Source organism: Aphelocoma coerulescens, chromosome 17, assembly GCF_041296385.1.
Source record: "Aphelocoma coerulescens isolate FSJ_1873_10779 chromosome 17, UR_Acoe_1.0, whole genome shotgun sequence".
Classification (NCBI taxonomy): domain Eukaryota; kingdom Metazoa; phylum Chordata; class Aves; order Passeriformes; family Corvidae; genus Aphelocoma; species Aphelocoma coerulescens.
In genome coordinates this window covers 7,979,544-8,006,656 of record NC_091030.1, presented here as the reverse complement: position 1 = coordinate 8,006,656, position 27,113 = coordinate 7,979,544, and the positions used below count along the sequence as shown (strand labels likewise).

Sequence of the window (27,113 nt, the reverse complement as noted above, 5' to 3'; positions counted from 1 at the left end):
AATAGATCATCCCAAAAATCTCTCCAGACTGAGCTTTTGTCACGGACAATCCACACAACTCAGCAAGGCTGGGAAAGGTTTCCAGCCTGCAGCATAAATGTACATTTTTAAGGGCATTTGGTCATCCAGCATTAACAGGCCAGGACTTCTGCTCTCCTGGTGTTTTCCTTCCATTCCTAGGATTTAACCTGGCATTGTCTTTGGGAAAATTGGTGGGATTGGAGCACCACATCCAGTAAGGAAAACACAGCAGGAGGATTTGTATTCCTGCAGTGGGAATTTTTGCAAATGCCATCCCAGCCCCTCCTGTGCCTGGAGCCTTCAGCGGGGTTTGGAGTGGAAGGAAAGGGGTGGGATCTGTGAGCACTCCCTGAGAGCTCAGCTTTTAATCCCAGGCCCTTCCTGAAATGAGGGGAACACAGGGAATTTGTATGGATGGAGCTCCTTCCCTGCCATGGAGGAGAATCGCTCTTGATTGATGGGCACTTTTATCTGTCTGCCCAAATATTGCACAGCCCCCTTTTTACGATGCAGAGGAATTAAAATGAAATGTTACAGGGTGAAATAGAGACATTAACGAAATGTCTCATCTTGGAGGTCGTGGGGATTTGGATGCTACAAAAAAATTTGCAGTTTCCAGCAAAAACTGGATGAATCCAAAGGTCTCTCCCAGCCACTGGAGACCTCCTGGGATAAAGCCCTGCATGAATCCCAGAGCAGAAACTCCACTGGTGAGGGCAACTGGAAGCAAAATGCAGCAGGATGGAGGGAAACCCATTCTGAAGCCTCACCACTGGTTTCAGCCACATCTGGAGTGACCCTTTTGTGGCTGAGGGCAGAGAAGACAAACCCCCAGCTTTAGGGTGTGTATATTCACAGCAAAATTCCTTGTAATGCACCTGAATCCTTTATCCTGGGCCAGCCCAGAGATTTTGACTCCTGCTGCTGAAATAAAAACCAACTTCCCTGCGTGTGTTATCCTCATTTGAGCTCCTCTTCTGTTGCTCTGTTACCTGAGCACATAAATGCTTTTAAGAAGTTAATAAGCCATAAGTTATTGCTTGGACATGTGCTAAGGAGATAGCTGAGTTGATTAATCTTTCCCAGAAGTTAATCAGACATCTTGTCTATAATTTAGTTCCAGTGAGTCTGTAAATGCCAACCCTTCCCTGTCTCCCATGAACTGTGTCCAACAATTCCCATCAATTACTCTCGGGCCACCACGCTGGGCCTTAGCACAACCAAATCAGACATTTTGAAAGGAAATGACAGATAATGTTCTTTTCATAACAAAGGAAATGCATTTGGGGTGAAATCAGCAGCCAGCAACTGCACCACACACAGAAATCCACAGCCAGTCACGAGCAGAGTTTGCCAATTAAAAAAATACTCAGTATTGGGGGAAAAAATGCTTTTTCAGAGTATTTAACTGACAACACAACTATTTGTTTGGGTTTTTTTTTTTTCAGTGGGATTCTCCTTGAAAGCATTCCTTTGGGTTGATCCGAAGAATTTGTCCAACACCACTAAGATCTCCTCCATCCTTACTGACACCAGGAATTCCCAGCTCCTGCTGCAGCTGCTCCACAGCACGTGGGGTCCAAACACTGACAAAGTGCAGATTTAGGAAGTTTTGTGCACTGGGAGCAGAATATTGACCCCACTGAGGTCAGATGTAAAAGTTTCCTTGAGTTCAATCCTGCCAGGATTTCATCCTGAGGTTTAAAAGGAGTCACTAACACTGCACAGGACAAAGTGTGTGGGAGCTGTTTGGTGAAGCTGCCACTGCCCTGAGATAAATCCCTTTTCTCACTGGAATTTGCTATCAACACTCACAGAAACTGTATTTTCTATCCATTGACCACACCTAATTTCTACCCAGCCTGATTACCTCAACCCCAAACCAGGGAGAGGGATACAGGCAGGAAAAGCATGAGATTAATCTAAGCCAAGCTTTACATTTAGAGTTAGGGTTCTTCTGAGCAAACAATCAGTCAGAATTTTTTTCATTGAAAATCCCCCAAACCCACAAAAAAAACAATCAAAGAAGTGAACAAGCTCCCCCTCACATTTGTGGGAGGTGTCTTAGTGAAAATAAGCAAAGCAGAGTTGTTACAGCACAGACACTCAAATTGTTCATGTGGAACTTCACGATGAGTTCAATCCCTGCACGATCTCAGGGAAAGCTGCCCCACGAGACCCTAAAAACACCTTTTCCATACCAAATCCATGCCCCAGAGGGGAAGCCAAAGGAAAGGGATACTCACAGGTTCTCCAGGGAGACCTCTGGGTCCAACTTCTCCATCATCTCCCTGGGCAGCAGCAGAGGCACGGGGAGAAGCAGAAGCAATGAGAGACAGAAAAAAAAACAGTTTTCATTCAGTCACCTCACAGGGGTTTTGTCCTATTTGATAATATTCACACAGAAAAGCAGCTTCCCTGGAGGACTGACAGGGTGTCCATGCCCAAGGAACACCTTGGAAGCCTGGGAACTAAATCTGTGTTTACCAGGGACTAGAAAGGTCCTAAAAATACTTCAGAATTCCTGCTGATGTTTAGAAAGATGGATTTTGCCACCGGACAAGGGCTTGTGGACACAACTCGGGGCAGGTGAGACAACAAGCAGAAGATTTAACACCAAACCGAACCTCAAGGCAGGATGGGAACCTCAAATTAGAGCTCCTCAGATAAACCTCAGGCAGCAAAGGGATAATTCTTCATCCCTCCTCTCCCATATCCTGCTGGATACCCCAAAATTATCAACTGGTGCTTCCCATGAGCGGCTTTTAAATCACCCCAAACCTGAGGCTCCCTCTTAGGAAATCAACCCCAGCCCTTGCAAACCTTCCCCCTCTGTTGATAAATCCATGCTCTTCTCCCCAGTTCTGCCCTCCCTGCACACCTGGAACTGTTTCTTTTTCCCTTTGGGATTCAAGTTCTGACTCTCCTCCTTCCCCCTCCAGCCACGGCTTTGCTCTGCTCTATCTCAAAGCACTTTGCAGCCACAACTAATTAAACTAATTAATGCTACCCAGCCTGTGGTGAGGAAAGTGTGATTATCTGAGCTTGGCAGGGGAAACTAACAGCCCAAGGTGGGGGAAAACCATCGTGGAAGGGGATTAGAGCCTGGGAGATCCATGCTGGCTCCTCGGGTTGAACCACACGTCCGTAGGTTCAGCATTTCCAACCTCTGCCCTTAAACCAGAGCTGCACTTAGTCTGGACTTTACTAAACTCCTTCCATTATTGACTGCAGGAGAAGTGAACAATTTAATCTTTGATTCCTGCCTCTGTCGGGAATTTCTGCTCCCCAAATCTCGCTGCAATTCTCTGGATTTCAAAGAATCAGAAGCGATGATTCGCCCAACAAAAGGAAGAACCTTTTTCTTGTGCTATATTTTTTTTTTTTCTTTTAACAAAACCTGAGTTTCCTGACCAGATCTTTAAAGCCAAATTCTTCTTTCCACTTCCACTCCCACCTCCTTGTTCCCCTGCTTCCCTCCCAGGGAGGGCACAAGGACTGGGAGCAGCCGCTGTGAGCTGGCAGCTTCTGCCACGCCTCTGCCTGACACTGCATCTGCTTCTTGTTTCCAGGGGTTCCTTAGGAATTCCGAGGGCTGCTGAATCCACAGGCAGACTTACCCTCTCCCCATCCTCTCCAGGAGCCCCCGGGGGGCCGTGGGGGCCTGGCTCACCCTGTAAAAAAGGGCAGAAAATGCTTCAGAGAAGGTGCAAACGCTCTGGCAATGGAAACCATCAGGGAACGGTGATGAACTGAGGCATGGATTTGATTTTTCTGTCTGTGCTGGAGGTCCCTGTGCCCTCACAGCTGTCTCTCTCTCTGCTCCAGGGAGGGGAGGGATACCCAGCCTGCCAAAATAACCACCTTCTCCCATTTTTTCCCCCTACTGTTTAATTATAAAGCAAAGAGATTGAACCCACTGTAATTTCAGGCAATTTCCACCCCCAACTGCACCATCTAACAGCAGGTTTTGCCTCTTGCCTTGTTTTTTTAGGCTGCATTGTGTTAAGGCAATTTTTTCCTCCCCATTCCCATTTGGAGCAGTCCCAGAAGGATCTTGCAGAGGGATCTTGCAGCTCCCTGGGATGTGGATGTTGGGAGGGTGCTGTGACACCCCACAGGCTCTTAGGGACACTCATCCCCTCCTCATGGCACCGCAGTGCCCATCCCAGTCCCTCCCAGCCACCTCCTCCTTCCAAGGTTTCATCCCAGCCAGAAAAAAGTGGGAGAAAACTCACCCTGTTTCCCTTCTCACCAGGCAAACCAGCCAAGCCATCAAACCCTCGGTCACCCTGGAAGAAAAACCAGTTAGAACACATTTCTATCCATATTTGAATCCTCTTCCCATTTGTTTCCTTTCTGTGTCAAGGAGGAATCGATTTTCCCCCTCAGACATTCAGCCTTCACCTTCCATCAGACTGGGGATGATCTCAAAGTTATAGATTAAAACAAGGATAAAAAAAACCCCAAAACCACCTCAAAGTCATTTGGAGTTAAACTCTTCCCTCTTCCCCCAGTTTTCAATGCTTTTCCATGTGGATTTCAGAGTTTCTCTGGGTGATTTTTTCATCTCCCTTGTGGGCAGGTTCTCCTAATCCAATTATTTATTTCGTTGTAATTCCGTGGAATAACAGACTGCAACGAGCAAACTGTGGTAACCCCACACCTGCCAACAGGTCCCCCGAGCTTTCCCACCATCCCATACATCCTTTTTAACACTCAGAGGAAAGAAACAGAGAAAGAAATAAATTCTGGGCAGTATCTTAATGAAACTAAGACAGGAAGGAGCTGCTTCCTAAATAGCACAGCTCCTTGGAGAAGAGAGAAGACACAGAGGGGTTTACAAATCCTGGGTGCCTCCCAGTGCCCAGGGAGGAGCAGGGAGCAAAACCCAGGAGCCAGACGAGCCCCTTTTCCCTGTAAAGGAGTGAACCACATGTGTTTTGAATCACTAAAACAGCACCAGCTCCTCCCTTTCACAGCTCCTTTATCTCGCAGTGATTCGAGTATCAGGGTCACCTGCAGCCCTCTCCTTCTGGCAGGTCCTAGAGCATCTCCCTGCCTGTGCTGACAGCAAATTCCCTCCTCCCTCTTTGGCAGCCCCTCCTCAGAGGGCACAGGCTCATTAGAGCACTTTGCTGGATAAATGATTTGCGGTCTCCTGTCTCTGCATCGAACCCCCCCATCCATTGCAGCCTTAAGTATCCCCATAACCAAGTGCTTAAACCTTCTAAGGCACCATTCCCTGGGCAAACTTCCCCTGCATTCCATTTCCAGCGGAGCAGCATCTCTGCTGCTTGGTAATTCCAACAGATCGCAGCGGAATGAAGGGGGTTTGTCTCCAACAAAAAACTACAGGGGGGGTTAAAATTCCTCACCACGCCTCCTCCATTTCCTCACCCTGTCAATAGGTGGGGTTTTGGTGGTTCTGTTCTAGAGTCTTTCCAGCCAATTTGTTCATGTTTGTTCCTGGTAATTGGGATTCTGAAGTATTTGTTCTACAAGTGCAGCATATTTCATCCAGCAATTAAAAAAAAGGGGCATTAGAAAATAGGAGAAGGAAAGGAAAGAGGAAAGTGAAAATAAAAGAAAAAAAGAAAATAATAGAAAAAAGGAAAGGAGAGAAAAGAGAAGAAAAGATAAAAGAAAATATTGTTATTCTGCCTTCCAGGAGTGTGTTTAACTTCCCTCTTTTAACTTCCATGACTTCACAGGAACCTCTGGACCACCTCACAACCTCCTCCAAGCAAGGTGGGCTCCTTCTCCATGGATCCCTCAGCTCATTCCTACTAAAAAGCAGAGGCAGATTCCCCAAATCCACAAAAACGTGGCGCTACCTTTGGTCCTGTCTGGCCTGGCATTCCCCGGGCACCATCACTGCCAGCTCGTCCCTGCAACAGAGAGCAGCAAAGTCAAATCCGAAGGGTAAGGCAGGGCCACAGGGCCAGCTGGGGCTGAGACAGAGTTCAGTTAAGTCAGAGTAAGGGTTTATTTAAGCCAGAGCTCACAGGCAGCTTCCCTTGGTGAAGGAAAAAATCCCTGCTCTGAATTTGAAGCAATTTCCTGGAGCTAATGAGAGGTGGGAGACAAATGGCAGCAAAGCCACTTCACTCCATGAGGTGCTGGGCCATGGTCAGTGGTTTTTATGGGAAAAAAATTATCTCCCAGCACATTTTAAGAAATGCTAATGGTGATGGCTGCAAATTGAAATGAGAGTTTCTGTTTTAAGGAAGTCAGAAGTGGGTCACACACAAGACTTGCTCCTTTCTTCCTCTGGCAAGTTGAATCATGGTCAGCCAGAGGGTGGTGTGAAATAAAAATCAGAATCAGGGATGAAAACAGAGCAGGATTTCCACCAGATCCACTCCAGGGACTGGATCCTCCTCACACACTGCCAGGAGTGGGGACTCCAAGCCAGCTCAAGGCATTTGTGCAGCTACAACCTCAACACCAGAGAGCCAAAAAACCCTGGGATAAAAAGAGTGGGATGTGCAGCCTTGAATTCCCCCCCCCGCTTTCAGATTTTAACTCCCATCCTCCTTTGTGTCCTCCCAGATTTTAACTCTCATTTGTGTCCTCCCAGCTTTTAACTCCCATCCTCCTTTGTGTCCTGGATTTTAATGGCTGTTCTCCTTTGTGTCCTCCCAAATTTTAACTCCCATCCTCCTTTGTGTCCTCCCAAATTTTCACTCCCATCCTCCTTTGTGTCCTCCCAAATTTTCACTCCCATCCTCCTTTGTGTCCTCCCAAATTTTCACTCCCATCCTCCTTTGTGTCCTCCCAAATTTTAACTCTCATCCTCCTTTGTGTCCTCCCAAATTTTAACTCCCATCCTCCTTTGTGTCCTCCCAAATTTTAACTCCCATCCTCCTTTGTGTCCTCCCAAATTTTCACTCCCATCCTCCTTTGTGTCCTCCCAAATTTTAACTCCCATCCTCCTTTGTGTCCTCCCAAATTTTCACTCCCATCCTCCTTTGTGTCCTCCCAAATTTTCACTCCCATCCTCCTTTGTGTCCTCCCAAATTTTAACTCCCATCCTCCTTTGTGTCCTCCCAAATTTTCACTCCCATCCTCCTTTGTGTCCTCCCAAATTTTAACTCCCATCCTCCTTTGTGTCCTCCCAAATTTTCACTCCCATCCTCCTTTGTGTCCTCCCAAATTTTAACTCCCATCCTCCTTTGTGTCCTCCCAAATTTTCACTCCCATCCTCCTTTGTGTCCTCCCAGATGGCCGGAGAGGGCCTGGCCGAGCCCAGCCTGGCCTCCAGCCGGCTCTTGTGCAACGCCCTCAGTGCTGAGGAATTGTTTGGCAGCAGGAGCAGTTTCCAGCAGGAATTGTAGCTCCTGCCTTGCCAGCACAGCTGCCAGGACACTCACCCTGCGGCCTGGTTTTCCTGCCGGGCCGGGAGGACCTTGGATGCCTCGTGGACCCTGCAAGGAATCAAAGAGAGAGGAAGAAATGCTGTCACCTAAAGGGACCAGGAGCAGACCCAGTGATCAGTGCCCACATCAGGCACTGCTGGGGCTATCAGGGCTCTTCAAAATGAATCCCTGGAGCAGAGCCCGTGGTTCCGAACACACAGGGAAGGGTCAGGACAGGAATTGTAGGCGCGAGGAATTTATCCACGAGGAAGCTTTTGCCCTGCAAGCACATGGTGGAGACACATCCCATAAATCACCTCCCTCGCCATCAGAAAATGGGAACTTTCCCTTAATGCAGGATTTAAGGCTTGGAAGAACAATATCCTGAGCATTAGTGAATTCTCCACACTTCAAACTATCTTTTATTTACGGATGTCTTTCCAGGAAGGGACCTGCAGAGTTTTACAATCATGTCCAGAGCCTCCATTCGGACACTTGGAGGGACATTTCCATGCCAAACACGTGTTCCCACACCTTCCCACTCCCAGCTGGCATGGGGTGACTGGATCCCTGCTTCCCAACAGCCTCTCAGTCAGGACTGGCTGCTCCACCCTTCATCTCTCCAGCTCCCCCCAGCTCCCCCACACTCACCTGAGGTCCCATTTCTCCAGCTTCTCCCTTCAGTCCTCCACTGCCTGGGGGTCCCTTTGGACAGAGAAGAGGATTTATGACATTTTCCCACAAGAGAGCCAGAGGGAAGGCTGATACCACGTCAAGGAAGAGCCATTCATGGATCCAGAGCCCATAGGGAGCTGGATCAGCTGGGTTGGCTCCATCTTCACCATCTCCATCCTCCCCACTCCAGCACTCCCCAGCTCCATCCTCAGTTCCATCCCCCCAGTTCCACCCCCCAGTTCCATCCCCCAGTTCCACCCCCCAGTTCCACCCCCCAGTTCCACCCCCCAGTTCCATTCCCCCAGTTCCACCACTCACCATCGGGCCCGGCCGCCCCGTCAGGCCCATGGGCCCCGCTGGTCCCCTCAGTGCCAGCTGCAACAGAAGGACAAACATGGCTCACCTGGTGGCTCTTTGTGGCTGCAGTGGGCCAACGCCATCACTGTGCCACCAGCCACAGTTCCCTCCACACCCCGAGCCCATGAACCCTTGGAGCAATGTCCACGTTCCCAGGGAATTCCAGGTGCTGCCCCTCCCACAAAAAGGCACAAAACTTCTCCTTGCCCAGAGCAGCTGTGGCTGCCCCATCCCTGGAAGTGTCCAAGGCCAGGCTGGACAGGGCTTGGAGCACCCTGGGATAGTGGAAGGTGTCCCTGCCCATGGAATTGCTTGGAATGAGATGGAATAAGTTCCCTCCCAACCCAAACCATTCTGTTATTGTATGAAAGCCCCTGGACAGTCCATGAATCTGCTGAGAGGACATAAATATTTATGACCCCACTTCAGTTCAGGAGAATTTTTTTTTTTTGTTTATTGTCCTGGTGGTTCAATTTTAGAGGAATTTTCCCCCTTTTTTTTTTTTCCCTGGTTACTATTTAACATCCAACAAGCTGAACTCCAATTCAAGCTGAACACAGGGGGCTTTTAGCTCCATAATTAAGGAGTCGTGTTCACCATGCATCAACCCCGTAATTTCCATGGTGGGAAATGGAGCTGGGCCATGCTTTAAAACACCCCTCAGACAATTTGTTCCCTCGTGACAATTCAACACTTTCAAAGAGTTGTAATTATCTGTGTACTCTGGTAATTAAAATCTACCCAGTGATTGCGCTTGGAATGGCAGAAATATTGCACAAATGCTGGGTTCTGTGGCATCTTTTTACAACACACCATTAAAAGGGAGATGCTCTGAACCACTGCTGGCTGCAACAACGTTTGGTGCCTAATGAAAGGCGAATTTTAAGGGGATAAATCAACCTCATAATGCAATTAACAGCAGTGATAATGAGAAAAACAAACCCAAAAAGGAAAAGGTTATCCTTGCTGCAGGACTCTTTTTCCAGTCCTGTCATATCCTGTGGTTCCCCACAAAATATGACATTTATTTCCCTTTCTGCATCATGGTTTTCAGCCCAAAATATGCAAGTTCACCAAAAAATTGGGTTTTTCCTTTCTAGAAATATTCAACTTTTCATTCACAGTCCAAAAGTTATCCAGGATTTATCTGCTTTTAAAATTTTTATTCCCAAATCCAAAAATTTAAATTTAAAAAGGGACTTTGAGTGAGGGGAGGGAGGTTTGTTGTTTTGTCTTAAATCACAATTTTCAGCAGGCAGAAGGAAAAAAAAGGGAACAAAAGCAGAGAGCCGGAGAAAGCAGATGCTTCTCATGAAACGTTTATCAGGTCAAACCCCCCATTTCCCAGGAAAATAAAATGCTGATGGGAAAACTCTGGGCAGGCTGGAAATGAAGACTGGCAAGGTAACACCAGGAACATAATCCAGGATATTACTGTCAGCACAAGGTTAATGGACAGGAAAATGCAGTGGCTGAGGGGATCAGGGCCCTGGACTCTGCCTGAATCTGTAAAAAATCCAACTCCTTTGGAAAAGGGGAGCTGGATGGAAACCAGAAAATTCCCAGCTAAGGCGAACACCTCGTTAAAACCCCAAAAGGGGCACGTGCTACCCAGCGGCGGGGGGGATCCCAATGGATTTTATCCCATCCAAGGGAGAAATAAATTGGGTTTTTAGCCTATTTTAGCCAAAAAAATTCTGTGTTAAAGTCTGAGTGACAAAGCAGCTCCATCCAGACATCCCAGCTGCAGCCAGATGTGGGATTCAGACCTGAGGGGCTGTCCCCAAATAAAACAGCCCCAAAGCTGTGTCCCTTTGGGAACTGCTGCCCTAAAATACCTGAGATTTTTCCCCTTCATGGCAGGGGTGTGTTTGCAGCAGAATTTGGTCCCTTTTGGGCAAGATTTGTGGGGTTCCCCCAGCTCCTCCTGCATCTCTGTTTTTAAATGTCAGTGCTCAGGAAAGCAGGGGAGAACGATTTCAGAGCTCCACTGGTTCAAAATTAAGTTTTATTTTGAACAGATGAGTGCAAAGCCTTTTCCACAGAGGTGCCCATCCAGGCAGGGAACAGGAGCTGGACTGGGAATGTGTCAATCTTGTTCCACCAGCGAGCCAGGGATGATTTGAACATCAATCAATAGGGTCATCCAAGGAAAAAAACATTGCAGGGTAAGTCAGCATGTATTCCCAAATAAATACATTAAATTACAAATCTGCCTGGTGAGATCCCCAGAGCTGGGAACAGCCTCCATCTGTGACATAGGTTTCATTATTAGGATTTATTGGGGGGAAACCATACAAAAGAAAAAATCCTTTGAGCACAGCCCCAGCTGTTCATAGGGACCCTGAAAATACAAATATACTGAAGGCAGTGGGTCTGTGTGGCCACTGGAACCAGCCAGAGAGGTCTGCAGGAAACTAAAACCAGCCTTCCATGAGCTGGAGCCTTGCTGGTCGTTAATAAAACCCCAAATCATCCAGGTGCCATCCCCCCAATAATCCCATGGGGGCTGAGAGGTTCCACCACCAGCACTGGGGACGGTGGATGTGACAGGTTTATTCTGCTTCAGGAGGGACCTGTTGAGAGCCATGCCAGGCATTCCCAGCTGCCACCACTCACCCTGGCCTGCTGCAGGATGGCCTGGGCTTGTGCCTCCTGGGCTGACACCAGAGGTCCTTTGGAGCCAGCATCTCCTCCCCCACTGAAGCGGAACTGGTGGGAAAAGATGGACAAAGCAGGTCAGGGCTTGCTGTCCCTCCAGCTCTGTTCAGCACGACTGCCCCAAATCCATCCCAGTGCCCCCAGCCCACCCCATTAACCCCAGTGCCCTCGGGTCACCCAGCTCGGGGCCACCAAGCGAGGGCTTCCCCCGCACGGCGAGCGCTGCCAGCTCGGGGTGGCACACAATGAGGGGGATTGTGGGCTCGGGGGCCTCACACACCACATTCAGCACCAGCACGGGGCTCTCCCAGGGCTGGCATTCCCTGTTCTCCCAGGGCTGGCATTCCCTGGTGGCCAGGGGGCTCCGGGGAGACGGGGTTGTCTCGGGTTATCTGTGCAGCTCCGGACAAAGGCCGAGCTGCTCGAGCGTGGCAGTTTGTCCAAACACCAGAGTTTGGGCTGCTGTTCAAACCAGGAACCTTCAGCATTCAACAAAACCCCCCAAATGTTCATATTTTACATCCACAAACTTGAAATAGAAGGAGTTTAATATTTCATTCTGCTTCTTCCACCCTCAAAAGCCCCACTCTCCTTGGCCTGCTCCTGCCTTCACCAGGAGGTTTTGCAAGAGGGACGCTCCTGGTGGCAGAACCTCCTCGGGCGGCTCTGTCACCTCTGTTCCACCTCAGCTGGCTTTAGGTGTGTGACCACACGAGCCTGGCAGGGAGATTTGAAGAAATGCAATTTCCAGGCCCATGTCTGGCTCCTGGAGGGGCCAACAACTGTGGTGTGGTGGCCAGCAAAGCTCCACGTGGAGCTGCTGGCCTGGCCTGCCCAGGCCCCCTGCCAAGAACCTCCCCAGGCTCACCCTTTGGAGCCTGGACAATGTGCTGAGGTTTTTCCCTAAAAACTCCTTCCCTTTGGTACCCAAGTGCTTCTTTCCAGCTGCTGGTTCCCACAGGGCTGCCTCACACCCAAAAAAGACATTTTTTTAGTGTCTCAGGACCAACAAGGCTGATTTGGGACTTGCTGGCTTTGTGTAGGAGGAGGAGAACAACACAGAATAACCACTGGCCATTAAAAGAGGAGGCTTAGTTCAGGTGATTGATATTTTGGCACTTTGAAGAGCTGTTAGAGGTTCCTCAGTGCAGGACAGAGGGTTCTGCCGGGAAATTTGGCTCTTGGAGGTGTCTTCAGTTGTTTCTTCATGGTTTTATCTCTCTCTGTCCAATCAGAAACACTTCAGCTTTTTCAGAGTTCAGGAAATGTCTGGACAAGGCTCTGAGGCACAGGGTGGGATTTCTGGGGTTGTCCTGTGCAGTGCCAGGAATTGGGACTCAATAATCCCTGTGGGTCCTTTCCACCTCGGGATATTCCTTGATTTTTATCATTACCCATCACTTCTGGATGCTTTAACCTGCGTGTCTGTGCTTTTGACCAGTGAAGGAGCTCCAGTGCTTTGCAAAAAGTCGATTTACAACAGGAACCATCCAGACCCATCTTTTATCTCAAGGAAAACGTGTCCTTGGGGTAAAGGAGATGGGAGACTTCTGCAAGAACTGGCAGGAAACAGCAGCAAAACCAAGAAATCCGACTCATTTTAATGTTTTTTTTTAGTTCTGTTTGTACTCACAGGCAACATAAGCATTGTCCCTGGTGGTCCTGGCAATCCATCTGCTCCTGGGAGACCTGGGCGCCCAGGTGGGCCCTACAAGAAGAAGAAGAAATTAAAATGAACTTCTAAAATATCATTTTGGTTGTGTCCATACAGCAGCAGCTGTGGTTATGTCACGATATTGTCGTGACAGACAGGGATTGAGCTTGTGGGCATCCCAATGTTTCTTAAATTTTCTTCATTTCCTTCAATTTGCTTAATTTTCTTTCCCTCCTCTTCCATCCTGCCCCCACTATTTCCAGGGTCTGCCACGTGCAATTTTGGAGTGAGCAATCCGAGCCCCTGCAGCGCTCCAAGTTAACGGAATCAACGTTTAGTTGGCCCTGTTAAAACCTATTAAAAAACCCCAAAATAGATGAAACTTCGTAACTCAGGGTCAGCGAGAGAGAAGCGGAGGAGGAGAAATTCATTCCCACACACCTTCAATCCGCTGGGTCATTTCATTTTTCTCTCTTCTGTCTTTTTTTTTTTTTTTTTTGGTATTTTAGTCCTTTGAGGCTCCTTGCATCTCCAAAGGAGTGATCCTGTCGGGGGCTGTAAATCAGCCCAAATCCGTGGATCTCCATGGAGCTGTGCTGATTAACAGCACTGGAGTCTCTTGAACTGGCACTAAAGCAATGAGTGGGCAGTAAAAGATCTATTGATGAAGCCATAAATAATCAAATATGGCCAATTTTCCCGAGGCAGCCCACAGATTATCTGGGCACTTGGCAAAATATGAGCTTAACCCGGATTTAAACATCCTTGCAGTGCTCCCATATGCAAATGAGGGTGACATCAATGTGTCTAATTGCAATGTGCACAGCAGTTTAAGGCAATGGGGACTTGACCACATCCCAGGAAGGCCAAGAAAAGCCCCAGTGCTCGATTTGTGGCCAACAGCTCAAGAATGAGGGCTTGGATACTCCTTTATTTAGGAGACACCAATAATAAATCAATTTGTAGAGAACCACTGCTCTTGGAAGGGCAAGCAATGAACATTTTTGTAGTTCTCACTCTCCTCAACCTGCCTGGGACCTGTTCAGACTCCAGAAAAAGGTAAAGATAAAACCCTGCCACAAATCTCAGACACGGGGACACCAAAAAGGCAGGAAGTCGAAAGGTCACCCCACAAGGGAGGTGGATAAAGGTGGGAAAGGGAGAGGGAAAGACAAATAGGTAACAAAATGCCTAAAAGTGAGAATATTTTAACAAAACAACCCAAAGATCTGTGCATTATCCTTGCCCCACACTCTTCCAGCAAGATCTCTCCACCCCAGCCCTCTCTGCTCCCTCTTCTTCCATGTCCAACTTCACAATTCCCTCATTCCCTCCTCCTAAAAAGGAACCATTCACACTGAAGCTTCCAGCACTAAATTAGAGCCCAACCCTGGTGGGGCGAGCAGCTGCCCCTGCCCCAGGCTGGCCAGGGCTGGGGTGTCCCCAGCTGGGGTGTCCCTGTCCCCAGCCCCACAAGCACAGCGCAGAGCCCGAGCCCAGCTCTGCACCGTGACCAGCCTGGAATGACAGCGCTGCAGCAGCCAGGGATGGATCAGCAGAAAAGCACCGGGAAAAATCCCAGCAGTGCCCAGGGGGGACTGCAGAACACTCCAGCACTTCTCCAGGCAGGCCCACTCCGGAGTCCCCAGCCCCACCGAGACCCCGTCCCAGACCCATCTGTTGGAGCAGAAATGCCACAAATCATTTAGGCCAGGCTTGTTTTATATGACAAAGTTTCTTTTCTCTCCCTCTCCTCCTTTAACTGCAGCCCTGCCTGTGAAGGAGCAGGGCTGAGCTTGTTTATCTCTCCTGACAAGCGTTGATGCAGTGCTTTTATCCATAAATGCCTCTTTTTGTTTCAGGCTGGGTGTGGGAGGCCTTCTCCTGGTGGAATGGACCAGCAGGAGGGGTGCAATGGAACGGAGGAAAATCAAACCCATAAAGCACTTTGGAAATTGAAATTCATGAATGCCTGGAAGAAATGCAGCCTGCCAGGGTCTGGGTGTAAATCTGCGTGGCCCTCGTTATGGGAATGGGGATTTGCTGATACACAGCAGCCAGGGATGGGGCCTTCAGCTTGCCTTTGGTGCAGTGCTCTAAAATGCCAGGCTCAGAGCAAACCCTGGGGCAATATTTCCATGGAATGGTTAAACTGGAAGCTGGGGGTGTTTGTGTGGGGGCTCCTCCAGTCGCAGGCAGCGAGAGTGGGACCAGCAGCCCCCAGTGCTGAGCCTTGAAATTCACCACTTGTCTCTCTCCCCCTGATTATTTTTCAGCCCTGGTCAGAAAATTATACAATAGGAGATGTTCCTTGCAGTTTTGGGGGTCTCCTAACTGAGGAAGCACTTGGGAAAAACAGCACCCTGGAAATATTCAGAAGCCAAATAAGGATTTTTAGGGATCCTGTTGCACTTCTGAGGTGCAAAATTGTCCTCAGGGGAGTAAGTCCTTTGGGATTCAATGACTGTATGGTCTTGGAAGGTGAAGATGTTTTGGGATCAGCCTTCCCCCAAGCTGACCCCCCCCCAGAGCACCCAGACACTCCGAATTTCCAAACAAACAGTGGGGTGGGTGAGGGAGCTGCAGTTTGCTCTAATGCTGCAGCTCATCTCCTTCAAAACAACACATTTCCCACTTCCTTCCTCCCAGTCTGGAGCCCCCATGGAACAGCTCTCTGCTCTCCTCAGTGCCATATTTCCTTCTTCCCACTGCTCCAGGAAAGCTGCCTAAGTCATCCCAAAGCATCCTTCCCCCGGCTGAGCCCTCTGGAACCTCCCACAGCCAGGCTGCTCCTCAGCTCTGCCGCCGACACAAACTCCTCTGTGCCTCGTGAAATCGCTGGGATAAAGGAAGAAGCTTTCAATAAATAAAGCTCTTTCCTTTTTAGAATGAATAAACCAGAGCTAAATGAGTGTTGGCCAGTGTTAACAGAGCTGACCATTGTTGGGCTATTAATTCATTGCACCTGCCTGATTGCAGATAAAAAAGTCTCTCTACCAGAGGCAGGCAGAGGGAACGTTCCCCACTGTACACAGGGAAGGGTCATGTAAATTCATGAGCTGCACTCAGGGTTAATAATAAACAAATTAGAAGAGGAGTTGTTCTAATTGAAAAGGAGTGTTTTAATACAGTTGCAGCTCCTGGCTCTGCGAGTTCATCACTTATCTCTGCACAATGTGCTGTGTTACACTCTGTTCTGGACACTGGCAAAAGCCCCATGTGCAGCCTGTGCTAGAATGCAAATGATTCCTTTCACTGGAGGGTGTGGAGCAGCAGCATCGGGGACAGAGTGGCTGCTGCTGCTGCTGCTTGGCTCTGCAGGGCTGTTCCAGAAGAGCTTGGCCAGCAAATATCTGCATCTGCCTGGACAAATGACAGGAAGAGAGTCCCTTGTCTCCAGGGTCAGCATCCAGCCTGCCAGGAATGCAGGAGGGGATAGGAGAGCTGGGCATCACGTAGGGCTCATGAAGGATGGAGGCTTCCAAGAAAGGGATGAAGCCACATCATCATCATCCTGGACCACTGAGAGCTGCAAACCACGCCCAGCTCAGCCACCCTCTGTGAATTCTGACATTCTGAGGCTGCAGAGCTCCTTGTGCTGGGGCAGGAGCGCAGTGCCACAAGGGTTAAGCCCGGCCCAGGAGCAGTGGCCCTGGCTGCCAGCCACGGGCTGAGCCTGGATTGACTTTCCGAGCTGGCAGGCAGCGATCGATGGAGCGCAGGCAGGGCCCCTCGTCCTCAATCATGTCACAGCCACGAGAAATGCTATTACTGCTCCATCAAAGCCACAGCAAATGAGGGGAGGGTCTTCCCAGCACTGCTCCAGGGGAAAGGTGAGAGTGCAGCAGCCACAGGGACCAAGGAGGCAACAGAGAACCTTACCTAAAAAAAATGCAGTGCACAGGTTGGGGACATTAGCACAGGAGTGCCCCAACACCTCAGGAATCTCCTCAAATGCACCTTAAAACCTCGGGAGACACCTCCCAGTGCAGGCCAGCAGTGATTTTCTCTCTCTCAGGGGTCATATTTAGCAATGTGGGTACACCAGAAGGAAAAGGGGACACGGACATGGCCACTGCAGAGGAAGCCACAGCAAAGCTCTGGTACCACTGCAGCACTAAAATAAGGCCAAGGGGAGATCCTTGGGAGCACAGAGATCCTGTTCTGATCTCCTTCAGTGGAGTGAATTCTCCCCTCTACTCTTTCTGGGTCTTAGGTTACTCAGTTAAAAAAAATATATATAACCAAGGCCACAAACACTGAGCTGCATTTCCAACAACAACCAGCGGTGTGAACACACACAGAGCAGCACCACACCCCTTAGCCAGCCAGACCCTCCCATCTGGACTTGGCCACTGCCTTTTTTCCCACCTTGTCCAAGCCAAAATATCTGCCAGGAGAGTGGGAAGCCCTACAAACCCCCAGAGTCTGTGTCTGGTCACCCCAGCTTATTCTTCTGGGCACCCAGAACGCAGACAGGATGTGGTTCCCCATCTGGACCCATGAAGGATTAACAGCCTGCCAGGGCAGGGAGCTGCCTTATCTGCCAGGAAAACTGCTCAGCACCTCGGGGATCAGATTAGGGAAGTGTTTGCTGATAAGAGCTCCTTCCTTTAGCATTTGCTGGGTGACAGGAGTGACAGCAGTGGGATGTTGTGTGTTCTGGAGCATCTCCCGGGATCTGTGGCACTGCTGCTCCCTCCCTCCTGTGCTTTCCAGGGAAAACACACCCCAAACCAAGCCTGCCTGCAGGAACACACCTGCAGGCACATTGTTTGGCTCTTTTGGGTGGAGCCTGGCACTGGGGCTGCCGGAAGCCCCATTCCCAGATGGACCAGGAGTGCTCCAGAGGCTGTTCTGGACACAGGCCCGACTGCCCTCCACACCGAGATGCACCCAGCCATCAACCAAGCTCCAAACTCCTCTTGTTTTGCTCCACAGTCAGGCTGAAATCCATGGATTTGCTCATGTGAGATGACAGCCCTGGGCCAGCTTCACCCTCCTGCAGCTCTGCTCTGACCCTGCCAGCTCTGCCCAGCTCTGCTGCTCCATCTCCCAAAAACCAGCGTGGCTCAAGGGCACTGGGCACCCCTCTGGTCTCAGCCCCAGGCTGAGCCCAGATCAGGTTCTGTGCAAAGCCAGGCCCTTGTCTGTGCTAGGGTGAGTTTTCCATGAGATGTCAGGCCAAAATTCCTGCTGGAGAAGATTTGGGAGCAGCAGGCAGCCTGCTCCCCACCCACCCAGGCCCCTGCTCACCTGGCTGCCTCTGCCAGGGGGGAGGAATGGGCTGGAACAGGGGGTGAACAAAAGCAGCAGTCCCAGGGTCATTTCAGACACTCAGCTCAGGGAATGAGGACAGTGGGGTTCCTTTTTTGCCATTTCCAAGGACATGGATTGCTGCTGGAATGCTGCTCCTGCACTTACTGACCTGAGGCTCGAGCTCAGCAGCTCCCAAAACACAGCTCACTGCTGATCCCAGGTACAAGACTGACAGAAATGCAGTGCTAAAGTGTGGGATTTGGGGTCACAGTCCCCAAAAAGCACTTGGGAGCAGCTGCCTTTGAGGAGACATCCTGAAGCTGGAGGCTCTGCAGCAGCAGCAGCGCACAAAGCAGAGGCTGCCAGGGACAAAACTCATTCACAGCAACATCCACAGCTGAGTTATGGCATTGCCCAGAAATGTAAATCAGTGTCTGCTGCTCGCTGGGACAGACCAATAACCCACCTAGGCAAAAGGTGAAGTGCTGCACAAGAGCTCCTTTCCCCCTGGGAGCAGCCTGGGACACGGAAAGGCCACAGGGACAGACCGTGGAGTGACCCCAGGGCCATCCTGGGCCCAAGCAAAGCCAAACTGCCTGCCAGGACTCACAAGAGCAGCTGGAATGAGGGTGCAGAATCCCAGCTGAGCTCCCTTTCCCTGTGCTGATGACTCTTGGTGTGTTTGCTCCTCCAGTTTTCCCAGTTCCACACCAGGAGCAGCTGAAGGGCACAGGCAGAGCAGGGGGTTTGCAGCCTTAATACTGGTTTATCTTGGGAAATGGTTTAATAAATGCATCTGCTTCCCAAACCTTTTTTTCCCTGGATGCAAAGCTCTGCCCTGTACCCCACCATGAATTCCTTTGGGAATTGCTCCTACAGGATTTTAAGGCTCCAGGGATACCCCACAGCCCCGCTTTGCCCACACAAACCCACTGAAAACTCCAGCAGAGAGGAGAAAACCACGGACACTCACCCTCTCCCCTGGGTCACCCATTAAGCCCACGGGTCCAGTTGGTCCTGGAGGTCCTGGAAGGCCCTGGCAGAGACAAAGACAGGGAACAAACTAAGCCACAGAAATGTGTTGTTATTTGTAGCAGATTTCTACAACGAGCAGGAGAAGATTTGGAGCTCTCTGTTTATTTTTGCACCACAAAATCCACCCCAAAGCTCTCTCTGTGCACACGTGTGGCAGATGGGAGCAAGGGAGCCCGGGGACAGCAACCCACACCCGGAGCTGGGGGAAAATGCCACTTACTGCTGGGCCTTCAGGACCAGGGGGACCTTCCACCAGCATTCCCTGAGCAAGAGGAAGGGAAAAAAGTGATTAGACACATCCTCAAAGTCATTTTGCCCACAGAGAAAATCCCAGTGCTTGATCTGTTCTTAAATATTTCAGCTCTTGCTGCTGCACTGAGATATTCCAGAGCTGGAGGGTTTCCACTCCCTCTGGATGACTTCTCCCAGAGGTGCAGAGGATCATGGAAAAGCCAAATAATGTGTATTTAAACCACACAGGGCTCAGCAGAACAGCCCTGACCCTCAGCATCATCCCCAGCATAGGGTCACCTTCCCCGCCACAACCTTGTCCCTTTGCTCAGAGCCAGGGACAAGGAAAATCCTGGAGCGTGTCCAGCCTTGATGGTGCTGGAGCTTCAGCAAAAAGCTGTTCCTAACCCTGAACAGCTTAACAAGAAGTTAGCAATCAAATTGCAAGGTGGTTTTTAAACGATTTTTTCCAGCAGACTGCACGTTGTGATTTCTTCTGTGAACGTAGGAAATCACTGTGTGGGAAAAATGCTGGAATATTGTTACTCCAGCCTCTTCAATCTAAATATTTTGTCATCACTTCAGATCAGATCTGTCATGCACTCAGGAAAATTGAAGTTTGGGGTTTTTTTTTCCCTCATGAGTGTGTAAAAGGCAGGAAAGAAACCTCCCAATCCACCTGGAAAATGCTTTCCAGAAGGCATCAGGGTGATATTTTGGGAAGAGTTCCACAGGGAACTCTGTCCCTTTTATCTCTGGATTGGGAGATAAAGCAGCACCAGCTGAGTCAGCAATTCCCAGCTCACCTGTAGCAAAAAAAAAATCCCGTAAAAATCTGTGGATGAGCAGTTGGGACCTGTGGGAGAAGCCATGCAGGGGCTGCTTTGGGGTCACCCTAAACTATTCTCAGGCTTCAGTGCCAAAAGCCTCAGCTGACCCCACTCCAACTGAGCTGAAGGAATTGGAAATGTCTGCAGGAAAATCCAGGCATTCCTGCCCCAAAAGCCACACTCCCTAAGCCCAGAGCAGCAAAAAATAACCGAAAACACCCTGCCATGATCCAGCCCTGCTTCCATCAGGGTTTCTGCACCACAAATGTGAGGGCAGCTCTATTTTCTGCCTTTCCTGGTGTCCACGGTGTTTAAAATCCCACTGCAGATCTGGTTCCCACTGCAGTCGGATGTGTGAGGGGAAATTTGCTGCTGCCACCCCAGGAAAGCCTCTGCAGTTCCTCACCAGGGAGGAATTTAGGTCGTGGGCTTCACCCCGTGCCCATTTCAGGTTCAGCCATGGAAACACTTCACTGGGTGGGAATTAGGGGTGAATTCCACACGTCTATCCTCCAACCTGCAGGGAAACCCCAGAGATCCCAGCATATGAACACCCCAAAATCCAACCTTGCTGAGGTCCCAGCACATGGACACCTCAAAATCCATCCTTTTTGGGACCAATGATGGCACATTTTGGTGTAACAGTTTCTAAAATAGAAACTAATCAGGGTGCAGAGAGCCCCAGCCCACCCGAGAGGTTTGTGGGGCGCTGGTGTGAGCACACACAGCACCAAGGCTCTGCTTCCCAGAACTCTCCTTCCCACGGGGAAATGTCTGGGATAACTGGCCCATTTGGGATGCAAACATCCTTGGCATCTTCCCATATTTATCTGCTAGTTATGGCCTTGGGGGCATCTGGAGATTCTCCTTGGCAAGAAACCTCCAGTGCTTCCATGGATGTTCATCAATGGGAGCGATGGAAACGAGGAAGGGTTTTAGGGACAGCACCAGCGGGGTGATCCCATTGAGGGGGGGCATGCCAACCATGGATTTGGGATTGTCCCAGGGGAAAACAGGGCAAGGCTTTCACTTCAGACACCACCCACAAGTGAAGCCAATATCCCAAAACCAGCCCAAAATCCTGCTGCGCTTCAGAGGTGCTGAGCAAACCCTCCCAAAGGTGAGCACCAGGGTCCCCCCAAAAGGACAGAGGGCTCTGAGGAGGTGCCAGCAGCCTGATGGTCCCACAGCTGGGATATTTGGGATCGCTGCATCCCTCCTCTCCATCCCTCCTGCCCCTGCCCTGCCCTGCCGCCTCCAGCAAGTGTCAGCACAGAGCAAGGATTGAAGGACAGCCGGGTTGGAATGGGAAGGAATAAAAAATCCAGCAGAATCCAACTTTGTGCGTGGGTTTTATTTCCCTTCTCCTGCAGCTCCCATCAAAAATTAAAAAAAAAAACCCAAAACAACCAGCTAAAGAGTGCAGAAAATCCGAATTTCCCTGCTCAAGAGGAGCTGCACGGAGAGGAACAAGGCACCATTTGGTCCTGTTTACTTTCTGGCAAAAGCCATCCATGCTCCAGTGTTTTGAAATAGCAAAGGCGGCCAAATTCTTTCTGGATGATTAAACTTCACTATTTTGTTCGCTTTGTAGATTTGCAGGCTGGGTTTGTGCCATCATCTTCGGGGGGTTTGGCTGCCCCCCTTCCCTTCCCACCCCTCTGATAAGGAAATCGCTGGCTCCTCCCTTTGTTTGCAGAGTGAGAGACCCAGAAAGGAAGAGCAGGAAGAAAAGGTCAGAAATGTTTTCATAAGGGACTTAATTGGAGTTTCCAAGCCACGCTACTGCACCCCAGCTCCTCCCTGGCCTCCCCTCCCTGCTACCGGCAGAAATTTCAGGTGGGAGAGGAAAAGGAGGAAAAATTAAAAGGGAAAGAATGGCCTGAGAATGATGGGAAGTGCTGCTGCAAGGCTGGGTGCTGTGCTGGCCCTCTGCCAAGGAAAATGAGGTTAATTGAGCTGCTGGTGTTCAGCAAGCAGGAGCTCAGCCCTTGGGGACTGGGCTCAGGGCAGGTGGCTGCAAGGACCTGATCCCCAATTCCAGCCTGGGGAGGAGCAGGAATTGGGGTATCCTGGCATAGAGAGAGGGGAAAAAAATGGGAACCAGCCAAGAGCCTCTTGCTCTGCTCACAGGAGCCCCTGAGCCAGCCCCAGCCATCCCCACCATGGGCTCCTTCCCCACCTCAGCGTGCCAGCTTGGGCACCCACAGCTTTTGCAGAGTGCAGAGGGCACAGACAGCTCGGAACTGTTCTTTAGAGAGAGAAAAACAAGCTCCAAATCAGGCCAGAAATATAAAGGAAGAGCACAGTGGGTTCCACCCCAGGGAGGACGCAAGGGAAAAGCTGGTGGGACTGTGGAGCTGGTGCAGGAGCAAACATCTCCTCTGCAGAGAGCTGTGTGCAGGGATTTGTTTTACATCCCTTTTATTCCCACAGGGATGAACCCATTGGTGGCACAATTAAAGGCAGCCCCAAGCTGGGAGTTCAGGGCAGGATACGACCAGGATGCTGCAGGGGCGCTCCCAAACTCCTGAGGGATGAGACCTGGCCCCTGCCTAATGCTTCAGTCCTAGGTTTTATTTTGCTAAACGAGAGATTTCATGGGAATTCTTGCACTTCCTTCACGATTTAGGTCACTCCATGAAGCTTTAAAAAAAAAATCATATAATTACCATGTTTTATATTAAATGAACCAAGGAATTCTTTCATGGGAATTTTCCTCCCAGCTGTCCCACTGAGAACAAATTCTCTCCACCTTTTTCCACAGGGATAAAACCAACAAAACCCCAAACCCAGGTGCTCCTTACCGGCTCAATAATGGCAGGCTCCCCCTTCTGTCCCTTCTCACCCCGGGGGCCACCGATCTGTGGGACACAGGGAAAGACAAAGCCAGACAGTCAGAGACAACACCACCATCATCACCACCACCAATCCCAGCAGGAACTGGAGATCCTGGGACAATCCTGCTGAGGTTCATGCAGGAAAGACCCGGGGCAGCTCCTCCTTGTTCAAACACACGTTACAGGTGGGGGAAGCCTTGTTTTTTGCACTGCTAATTCTGCTCTGAATTAGGGAAGGACCAACATTTTGAAGCAGAATTTTTCCTGGATGGAGAAGAAACCCTCTCACCCCTTCATAGATGGTGTCCTGGTTGGCTGGCATGCCGGGCCCGATGTCAGGAGAGGCTGTCCGGTCGTAGTAATTGTCATAATAATTCCCATCATATTCCTTTATGGTTTCCTCAGTGAAATCATTATCCAGGTCATCCCCTCCTTGAGCAGCCTGGAGAGGAAAGAGCAGCAATGGGTCAGGCTGGAATTCTCTCCTGGCTGGACATGCTGGAATATTCATGTGTTGTTACATTAAGGGGGGTGATTTTTGCAAGGGAAGGGTGGTTTATGATAATAGTGACAAGGGAAAAACCTGGGGAAAAGTTAAAATCTGGAGTTTTTAAGTCTCTAGTGACTTCTCCAACAGCAGGAAGACAGATGGGAGAAGCTTCATGTCAAATATACACCCTGGCTTTCCCTGGGATTTCTTCACTGATCCCCAGTAAAACACTGTGAGTAGAAAAGTTGGAGTGAGGAAAACAAAACACAGCACAAAGCTCATGTCAGGAGGATCCTGCGAACTCCAAATGCCTGAAGAAAGAGGTAATGGAAGTTTAGAGCTCCAAGTGCTCCTCATCCCTCACAGCCTCGGTGCTGGAGATGCTGGATTATCGAGCCCAAGGAGCCCCACATCCGTTCCCAGATTTCAGATGCACATCAAACCCATGATGTGTCACTGTGAGTGTCCAATTACAGCAGGAAATGTGGAAAAATCCAAGGCCACTTCTGTGCAAACCTCCTGTTTGTTTAGTCTGGGATTTAATCTGGGCTCGTCCAAGGAGCAGCAGCAGAAGTTGTTACAAATCTGATGCTTTAATCCCTGACTCCTCTCTGAATCCTTTCACCCGCAGATGCCGTGGAGCACAGCAAGGACATCCAGACGAGGCTCAGAATTTCCTTGCTGCTCTCCATATCCCTGTGCTTCCAGCAGCCTGGCAGGCACAGGCCCTTGGCACCCCTTGCTCTGAGCAGCCCTGCAAAGAACAGCATGTGCTGCTGAGATTTCGTTTGGTTCTTTCTTCTCCAGGTAATGACCAAAATAGTCCCGAAATTGAGTTATTTCCAGTGCTTCCTGGAGAAATATCTCCTCACTACTACGAATTCAAAGTCACTTCAGTGCCATCACCACTTCCAGACTTTTTTGCTGTGCCAGAACTACTCAGAACCCATAAACATGAGCATCTGGGTCTAAAGTCAAGAGATTTTAAATTAAGACTAAGCCCAGAACTGAGGCAACCATCACCCCACCTTCTCTTACCTCTGCAAACACCAACTGGCCTTGGCAGAAGTTATAATTTGGCAATTATTCAATTAGAAAACTTGGAAAAGTCAGAATTAATTAAGGCTAACCCTAACCCTAACCCTGTGCTATCACACAGCCCTTTTATCCTGGCTGGTTTTGCACTTTAAAACCTTAAAACCCTCATCTAAAAAGTCTTATCTGACTCTAAGGGTTTGGGGATAGCAGCAAATTGCACGTCTTGAAATGAGTATCAGAAATGCCTGGTTCGATATTTTAATTGAGGTCCCCAGGTCTGTTTGCATGGGAAGATGATATTTGGAATAACTGGGCACTTCCCTACCTGAGCTTTCCTTCTCTATTTCCTTTTCCTAACAACTAAAGTGGCCCTTGAAGTCTCCTGCTTCCTCTTCCATTTTTTTTTAAGGCTCCTCTATCCAATCTTTAATTACTCTCTCTTAGAAAGTCCAGGCTTGGCCAAAGACTTCTGGCTCGGAAAACAGAAAACTTTCCTGTCCATGGGCTCCCTCAGGCTGGCTCCCTCAATTTTCCTCCTCTCCCTGTGTATCATTTTGAGCTGTCCAACCTCCTCCACCACATTTTGGCTGGGCTGGATCCCCCTCCCTGCTCTTGGAGCAGCTGGATCTGCACCTGCCTCGCTCCAGCTGCTCAGATCTTTGCCTGGACACTTTCCCTGACACCTTTTCCCTCAAATTTCCAACTCCAAGGATCCTGGCCAACTTTTGTGGCAAAACAAAAAAAGAGACAGCTCCACCACAAGTGATTCTCCACTGGAGAAACCACCCCTAAGCTCTTCCTGGGAATTAGGAAGGGATCTGGAAGCATTACAGAAACATGGAATGCTCTTGAAGCTCATCCAGGTCCAAACCCTTGCCATGGGCAGGGACATCCCCCACTAGAGCAGGTTGCTCAGAGAACAATTCCATGTTATCCCACCATTGATTCCCCTGCTGATGCTCCTGGATAATGAAGAATTTGGCCATTTAATGTCGTTATTTCCTTGCTCAGTGACTCTGAGTGACTCAACTCTCACTTTGTGAACAGCCATAGCTCCCAGGAATTCATCCCAGTCTCACCAACATTCACCTATTTGAGCACCAAAAGAAACAGCAAGAACTGGGCAAGTCTTAAGCACAGGAAGTCTCAAGTGCAGCACTTCAGCTGAAGGATATTGAAGCGTGGGGAGGTAAAAGTTTAAATATTCCAACAGAATCAGCACTGGGATCTGGGCTGATCCCAGCTCTGAGCAGATCCATGCCCAGAACAAAGGGGCTCACACCAGGTGGACCCAGCAGTTTTGGAATCAAGGCTTTGTCCCAGTGTTAAAATGTTGGGGTTTTTTTTTAAATTAAACTGAAAAACATAAAGATGCTTTTCAGTGGGAACTGCAAAATGAAAAATATTGATGTTCTCCAGCAAATCAACATTTTAAGGATTTATATTAATAACTTTGGGATAAAAGGCTTTTACTGAGATTTTAACAGCAGCCCTCATTTCTCTTTTTGTCAGACAACCACTTCACCCAAGGAAATGCAGATGTCAATATGAGCAGCTTTTTCCAGGGGAATAATCCTTAACCAAATTCTAAATATCTGCGTTCCCCACCCTGAAATATCTGGAATGAAAACATTTTACAAGAAACTTCCTCTCCCAGCAGCTGCCTGAACCACTTATGGATTTACCATCTGGCTGCTCCCGTCTCCTTCGCTTCCAGGGCTATGAAACAGCAGAATTAATTTAAAAAAAAAGGAAAAACTGAAATTAATGAATTAAAATTACATCAGTGTCGTTGTAGGTGACGACGGTGCTCGTGGGGAGCTCAGCTTCCACGGCATTTTCAGTGAGGCCACCCTGGGGATCGACTTCCTCGTTGTAGTTGAGATCCTCGTAGGGCATGGGGGTGAAATACTCCTCGTTGATGGTCTCGTAGTTGTACTCATCAACGAGGGGATCATCCACTGCTCCATCCTCCTTGGGCTGCTTCCCGGGGTTCCCTGTCTCAGGGGGTGCTGTGGGAGCTGGATAATCCTGTTGCACGTGGAAAATAAAGCACCACAATCAGTGAAACAAAACATTCTGCAGCCCCCTCCCCTTTTATAAAGGTTTATCACCCTCACCCCTGCCAGGACCCGCCTCGGTACCTGCTTGGTTTCGGGTTTCTCTCCAGCAGCCACTTCAGGAGGGCCGGGTTTGGTGGTGGGGGCTTCTGGTTTGACAGCTTCATCAACATCCTCATAGTAGGGGTACTCGTAGTAGTAGGTGTCACCTTCTCCCTCCCCGTCTGTGTACTGCAAGGAGAGGAGGAGATGCAGGAAATGAGGTGGCAGCACCCAGCATGTCCCTCCTTTGGACATCAGGGGTTCAAACTGCCAGAGGGCAGGGTTAGGTGGGATATTTGAGAAGAAATTCTTCCCTGGAAGGGTGGGGAGGCCCTGGGATGGGTCACCCAAAGCAGCTGTGGCTGCCCCATCCCTGGAATTGTCCAAGGCCAAGCTGGACAGGGCTTGGAGCAACCTGGGATCGTGGACGGTGTCCCTGCCCATGGCAAGGGGCTGGAATTAGATAAGCTTTAAGATCCTTCCAACCCAAACCAGTGACTGTGATATTTTTTAACCTTAGATTGCTGAGACCTCCCAGCTCTGCCACATCTGACACCCC

General features: G+C 49.6%; 1 protein-coding gene and 1 long non-coding RNA gene across 3 annotated transcripts in view; one reads left to right on the top strand and one right to left on the bottom strand.

The window, feature by feature from the left end:
- The window catches only part of COL5A1 (collagen type V alpha 1 chain), a 133,344-nt gene that overhangs the window by 45,657 nt on the left and 60,574 nt on the right, over window positions 1-27,113 (bottom strand). For both annotated transcript variants that reach the window (XM_069031576.1, XM_069031577.1), the window contains exons 6-20: window positions 26,597-26,743; window positions 26,235-26,483; window positions 23,214-23,366; window positions 22,892-22,948; window positions 19,244-19,285; window positions 18,962-19,024; window positions 12,709-12,783; window positions 11,034-11,126; window positions 8,376-8,432; window positions 8,034-8,087; window positions 7,398-7,451; window positions 5,859-5,912; window positions 4,260-4,313; window positions 3,642-3,695; window positions 2,268-2,312 (exon numbers count right to left, since the gene is read on the bottom strand). In XM_069031576.1, coding sequence (XP_068887677.1) covers window positions 2,268-2,312; window positions 3,642-3,695; window positions 4,260-4,313; window positions 5,859-5,912; window positions 7,398-7,451; window positions 8,034-8,087; window positions 8,376-8,432; window positions 11,034-11,126; window positions 12,709-12,783; window positions 18,962-19,024; window positions 19,244-19,285; window positions 22,892-22,948; window positions 23,214-23,366; window positions 26,235-26,483; window positions 26,597-26,743 — 1,251 coding nt within the window. The remainder of the gene's footprint in view (window positions 1-2,267; window positions 2,313-3,641; window positions 3,696-4,259; window positions 4,314-5,858; window positions 5,913-7,397; window positions 7,452-8,033; window positions 8,088-8,375; window positions 8,433-11,033; window positions 11,127-12,708; window positions 12,784-18,961; window positions 19,025-19,243; window positions 19,286-22,891; window positions 22,949-23,213; window positions 23,367-26,234; window positions 26,484-26,596; window positions 26,744-27,113) is intronic.
- On the top strand, window positions 5,063-7,329 carry LOC138119572 (uncharacterized). Its single transcript, XR_011155540.1, has 3 exons — window positions 5,063-5,321; window positions 5,736-5,772; window positions 7,248-7,329. It is a non-coding gene; the product is annotated as an uncharacterized lncRNA (long non-coding RNA).